This window comes from Carlito syrichta, unplaced genomic scaffold, assembly GCF_000164805.1.
Source record: "Carlito syrichta isolate Samal-C Ts95f unplaced genomic scaffold, Tarsius_syrichta-2.0.1 Scaffold313376, whole genome shotgun sequence".
Lineage (NCBI taxonomy): Eukaryota > Metazoa > Chordata > Mammalia > Primates > Tarsiidae > Carlito > Carlito syrichta.
Genome location: NW_007257472.1, coordinates 76,586 through 82,837, shown reverse-complemented (window position 1 = coordinate 82,837; position 6,252 = coordinate 76,586). Strand labels below are relative to the sequence as shown.

The window sequence follows — 6,252 nt, the reverse complement described above, 5'->3', positions numbered from 1 at the left end:
TAAAGTCCAGACTTGGAACATTTTTCTGAACATAAAGATGTTCTTTTATTCTGAAATATCTAAAATGGATTCAAATGAATTAGTCCTATCAAATAAGCACTTACCTCTACACCTCTAACTGTATGATTTCCAATAATTTGATACAATGATAAAAAACAAAAGTCATAAAAATAAAATCTATTTAACTTTAAAAATCTGAACTACTCATTTATTGACTACTACAAAATTTTCGTTCTCTAAGATTATCACATGTACATGAAACGTATGTTTAAAAGGTAAAAGCGAAGCAATTGGAAACTACAGAATTAAAAATCAAAGTGAGCTTCATATTTATAGTGTGTGAAAAGTCTAAGATCCAATAATCCAATACATAATATATTAAAGATAATACTTTTGAAGTAAATGCATCACTGACCTTCCTGTGAGAGGCACACGATAAAACACATGATGCTCTTAAAATAGTACGGCAAAATACAGGAGTATCTCAGTAACACCATAATATATACCTTCTAGGGCTGTATACTGGTTTTAAAATTCCTTCCTAGAAACCATCAACAAGGAGCCGTATTTATCCCTGATCACCTCTGCCGAACCTGGTGGAGGGCTAGTATCCATCTTCTTTCTCACGGAGTCTTTTTGGTCTTTGCGTGAATTAGGATATGAGCCTTCAGGTTACTTGACTGAACAAACCTCCTGTCACAGCCTTCAAAGGGACACGTGAAGCGCTTCTCACCCGTGTGGATGCGCACGTGTGTACGCAAGTTGAAGTCCAGAGAAAAGCGCTTTCCACAGCCTTCAAAAGTGCACTGAAACGGCTTCTCTCCGGTGTGGACCAGAAAGTGTCTCTTCAGCTTCGAGCTCTCCAGGAACGCCTTCCCACACTCTGCACACACGTGGTCGCGGGGCCCATGGACGAGGACATGCTTCTTCAGGGCAGCCCTGCTGCTCAGCTTCTTCGTGCATCCAGTCTGAGGACAAGCGATGGTCTCCAGACCGTCACGTTCCTGGTTTTTTTTGGGCTTCTTTCTAGCAAATTCTGCGAGTTGTTTAGGATCTGCTAGGTCAATGCCCGGTATTCCTCCGGGTGGCAGCTTCTTGCCTGTCATGTACTCGGAGTACTCGCGTGAACTCTCTCCAGTGACCTGTCGTGGAAGGCCTTCTTCGGCCCCCGTTTTCATGTGCTCCAAAGAACGCTCAATGAGGGAGCTGGCTTCGAGCACCTGTTGAGAAAGCTCCTGGTCTGAAGCTTCCTTGATGTTTTCAAAGGACTTGAAAAGTGAGTCCTCCTCCAGGATGTGCTCAGAAAAGTCACCCCGTATGATGCACTCGATGTAACAGTCAGGGAAGGAGCCCTCCCCCAGCGCCTCATGGTCCGCCTCAAAGCACTCTCCATCATCACTGAAGGCCCATGCTGTGTCGAGAGGCTCCACTGCGGCCTGCCGGGGGCTGCTTGGCTTGCTTTTCCTCGATTCAGTCCCACTGGGGGCTTTTCTGCCCAGGCTCTTCCGGCCCCTTGTCTTTGCCCGTTTCTTCAGTTGCTGGCTCATGGCTTCCTGGCTGCTTCCTCCTTGAAGGCTTGAAGTGACAGATGATCGCTTCCAGGTGGCAGCGACCTGGGTAAGTTGTCTTCGGCAAACACCTGCTGTATGATAATAACCTTTAGTTACACATTCCAATATCAGAACCACTGTCAGAAACGGACCTCAAAAAATGGCCTTGATCACATTTTTCAATAATGGAATGGCTGTTTGCATCTTCTCTGATAAACTCCCCAATCGACAGAATAAGCTCTGGTGTTAAGATGTGAGTCACACCCAGACCTTCTCTGGCTATCCCTGCCAGTTACCTGACCTCTAACCTGTCACCTAACATTTACTGCCCTGGACCACACACTGCTTGTGATGTACCAGTAAATGGACATGCAACACCCATGCCTCCATGGAGTAGGTAAGCTTTTGAGCACATAAAAAATAGGTAAGTAATATATGTTATAGGCGATTAGGAAGTAGGAGTTTCCAATCTTAAACAGGGCAGTAAATGTTACAGGGCAGTAACAGTAAACCTTCACTGAGGTAAGTGGGCAAACCTTCACTGAGCAAACCTTCACTGGGCAAACCTTCACTGAGGTAAGTGGCAGTTGAGAACCTAAAGGGGGCGAGGGAGCAAAACATGCCTGCTTTCTTATGTGACTCTGTTAGGAAACTCAGATTAGATATACTGCGTGTAAGGAGCTTCACACAGACCAGAGCACATGGCAAATGCTGAGCACCTATGTGAGCCAGTGTCACTCTGTGACCCTGCCAAGCATTCCACAAGCGTCTGTCTGATCCTGCTCCGTGCTAGGTATTTCTCAAGACTGGCATGGCACTTTCTCTGTGAAGAGCCAGACTGAAGCCTGAGGGCCCTGGGGTCTGCTGAGCCAGGCTCGCTTCCACGCCGCTGCAGCGCAGGAGTAAGCAGACAGCACAAGGCAGCAGGGCCAGCTGCCTCCCACTCGGCAGGCGGAGCGTGGATTGGCTCACGGGTGGTAGTTCGCGCACCCGCCATCCTAGAGGATGAGGCGCCCGAGAACCAGACCCAGGAAGTCCAGGGCCTTCTTGCCTGCTGAGGGCACAGGATAAACTGGCCCTGAACAGTTTTCCCGCATTTCCTTAAAAACCTAGAGGCAACAACATTGTAAAAGCGACAGTATGTTAAGTTCTTCTATTCTAAGAGCCTGTTGCGTCATGTTACAATTATGTGCCTGATAAAAGATCTCCTGATTTATTGTCCCAATGTTTTGCTGTAGGAACAAAAATTATATGCTTTTTAAAAAGAGGCAAATGTGAAAGTAGTGAGGTGAAAATTAACAACTTAAAAATACTTTTAAATAGTCACATTAGCCGGGCTCGGTGGCTCAGCCTGTCATCCCGCGCCTTTGGGAGGCTGAGGTGAGTGGATTGCTTGAGCCCGCAGATTCGAGACCCACCTGGGCAACTTGGTAAGACCTCATCTCTACAATGAATCAAAAAATTAGCTGGGTGTGGTAGCGCACGCCTGTAGTTCCAGCTACTTGGAAGACTGAGGCAGAAGGATCACTGGAGTTGAGCAGGTTGAGGCTGTGGTGGCCGGGAGTGGCCCCTACCCTCCAGTCTGGGCGACGGAGTGAGACTCCAACTCAAAAAAACCCCCAAAATCAAACAAAAAAAAACATCTCAACAGAATCATGACTTTTGGCAAAAAAATAAATGCATAGAATAAAAACAAAATGTTTTCAACTGTAAGGGAAGAATTCAATATACTTAAAATGTATTATATATATGTAGTGTGTTTGTTAAATGTTATTCATGCTATTATTTATTGTGTCTTTTAAAAAAGTGAAATAAACCAGGGAGAATGTGTCCAGGAAAGTTTGCTAAGCACACCCTTAGCATCTCTGGGGTATCATCACTACGAGAGTCCAACGCGAAAGCCTCTCTCCCCCAGTTAGCCCATTTAAAATCCCGGCGGAACAGCCCAAGTCTGAAAAGTTCCAAAATATGAAACTTCTCAAGTGCCGACATGGCACTCATAGGAAATGCTCACTGGGGCATTTTGGATTTCAGACTTTCTTATTGGGGATGCTCAGTCAGTTTAGGAAGCATTTTGCAAATATTCCAAAATCGACAAGTTGCTGAAACCTGAACACTTCCAATCCCAAGCATTCCAGATAAGGGATCCTCAGTCTGCAGCCGCAACGGTCGATTTCTGCTCTTCTCGCCAAATCCCTCCCTCATCGCTTGCTCTAGCCGGGTTCCATTCAGCCACAGCAGACGCTCCCCCAGACCCTGGAACCAGCCCCCGGTGCACACTCTCCTCCCGAGAGAAAGGACCTCCCAGCCTTCGCCCAGAGAGGCTGGTTCCCATCTCTGCTTCAGGTCTCCGCCCAAACATCACTTCCCCAGGCAGCCTTTCCCTGATTCTTAGGCTCAGTTAGGTCCAAAGGTTGGATGCTAGCCGGGCGTGGTGGCTCACCCCTGTGGTTTTAGCTCCTGGGAAGGCGGAGGCAGAAGCATCGCCTGAGCCCAGCAAGTGGAGGCTGTGGTGGTCATGAGCGTGCCACTGCACTCCAGCCTGGTGGACAGGGTGAGACTCCGACTCAGAACAAACAAGCTAAGAGGGCTGAATTCTCCCCATGCTGCCTATTTCACACAGATCGGGGCTCTAGTACTACTTCTTGCGTTAGTCTTACCTGCTGGACGGTTCCTAAGCTCTGTGGAGCCAAGGGCTTTTGTGTTTTGTTCACCACGTGTCCGACACTCAGTACCTTCGTCTAATGAAATAAGATCATGAATGTGCATTAGTAACTGTCCTGGCGAGCTCTGTCCTATAAACTACAAACTAATTTAGTAGGAATTTGAGATTTTAGACACATTTAACATAGACGCTTTCAAGAATTGGCTGTTGGCCAGGCGCCGTGGCTCACTGCTGTAATCCCAGAACTTTGGGAGGCTAGGCGGGAGGACTGAGCCCAGGAGCGCGAGACCAGCCAGGGGAACACAGCAGCACCTTGTCTCTACAACAAATTAAAAAATTAGCCAGGTGTGGTGGCACGTGCCTGTGGTCCTGGCACTCAGGAAGCTGAGGGGGAAGGACTGCCAGAGCCTAGGAAGTCAAGGCCACAGCGGCCAGTGTTCATGCCCCTGCATTCCAGCCGGGGTGGGAGGAAGGAAAAAAGTTGGTTATTAATGATGCAAGGTGTTACCTCGAAAGACGTTTGAGAGATCAGGGTTGGGAAAAAGGAAGTCTTTTCTCTATTTGTGTATCCGAACATACTTAAACAAAGAAAAGGTGCAGTAAAAAATGTGGCATAAAGATTCAAAAATGGCCCACCTGTATAGGACACTTGCCATGAGTGGAGCTGCAGGGGTGGACCTTGTTCTGGGTGAGTGAGTGAGTAAGTGGAGAGTGGACGTGAAGGCCTAGGACAGGCAGTGTACAGTGTGCACCACTGTAGACTTTATAAACACTGTATACTTGGGCTACACTAAACTAAATTCAAATTTTTTTCTTTCTTCAATAATAAGTCGACCTTGGTTTACTGGAGCTTTACACAGTTAACATCTTGGCTCTTGTAATAACACTTAGCTTAAAAGAAACACAAACACATTTAAAAAACACTTTTTTAGCCAGGCTCGGCGGCTCCGCCTGTCATCCCGCGCCTTTGGGAGGCTGAGGTGAGCGGACGGCCTGAGCCCGCGGGTTCGAGACCCGCCTGGGCGGCGAGACCTCATCTCTACCATAAATCAAAAAATCAGCCGGGTGTGGTCGCGCGTGCCTGTGATTCCGGCTCCTCGGAAGGCCGAGGCGGAAGGATCGCGGGAGCCCAGCAGGCGAGGCTGCGGTGGCCGGGAGTGGCCGCTGCACTCCAGTCTGGGCGACAGAGGGAGACTCCAACTCAATCTAAATAAATAAATAAAACAAACGAGAATTTTATTCTCCACTTGAAAACAAGTGCTCCTGAGAGGTAGATGGGGCAGGTTACATTCCTTATTTGACAGAGGGGAAACTGAGGCCCGGGGACTCAACGGTGCTCCTCAGAGAGAGCTGGAAGCCACAGTCCCAGCGGGGTTGGCCTGGAAGGTTTTCCCACGAGGGAGGGAGAGGAGGAGGCTGTCGGGTACTGTGCGCTTCCCTGTACCGCCTGGTGTGATAACGCAGTGTGACACCCCGGCTTCTGGCAGCGGAAGAGCTGAGAGCCGAGGGTGGGGCTGCCACCCGGCTGGCTTGCCTCAAGGCTGCCTGTTTTCCGTTTTTCATGTTTCACCAGGAGCCGGGAGCGTGGGGACCCCGCCGCTTGGGAGGCGGGCTGGCCTAGCGAAGACGACCTTCCCAGGACGGAAGGGGACACCGCCGCATCCTCCCAGCTCGAGGTGCTGCCCTCAGCTCCGCTTAGCACCGCTCTCCCCAGAGACCCGAGGGGACACATCTGATGTCTGAGTCTCATAGGCCCAGACTGCTGGGGGTCACTCCCATGGGCTTTAGGTTTCAAGGTGGGCTGCTGAGGACCACATTTACCCCTGAGGAGCTAACCGGGGATTATGGGATTTCAGGCAGCAGCATGAGGCCTGAAGGGCGGTGGTAGGGGTGGGCACTGGTTTTCAGGCACTTGTTACCGTCATGTTAAACTCCTGACTCCTGCCCTCCTGCCAGATACCCTGGAACCAGGTATCATCCATGCTTGCCCATGAAATATTCATTGGTTTTTTTCCTTCTGTACTCACCCAGCTATGT

General features: G+C 49.2%; 1 protein-coding gene across 1 annotated transcript; it reads right to left on the bottom strand.

Annotated features, from left to right (window-relative positions):
- Window positions 1-623: 623 nt before the first annotated feature.
- ZFP42 (ZFP42 zinc finger protein) lies at window positions 624-1,547 on the bottom strand. The gene has a single exon (XM_008070361.1). The coding sequence runs from the start codon at window positions 1,545-1,547 to the stop codon at window positions 624-626; it is 924 nt and encodes a 307-aa protein (XP_008068552.1).
- Window positions 1,548-6,252: the final 4,705 nt, after the last annotated feature.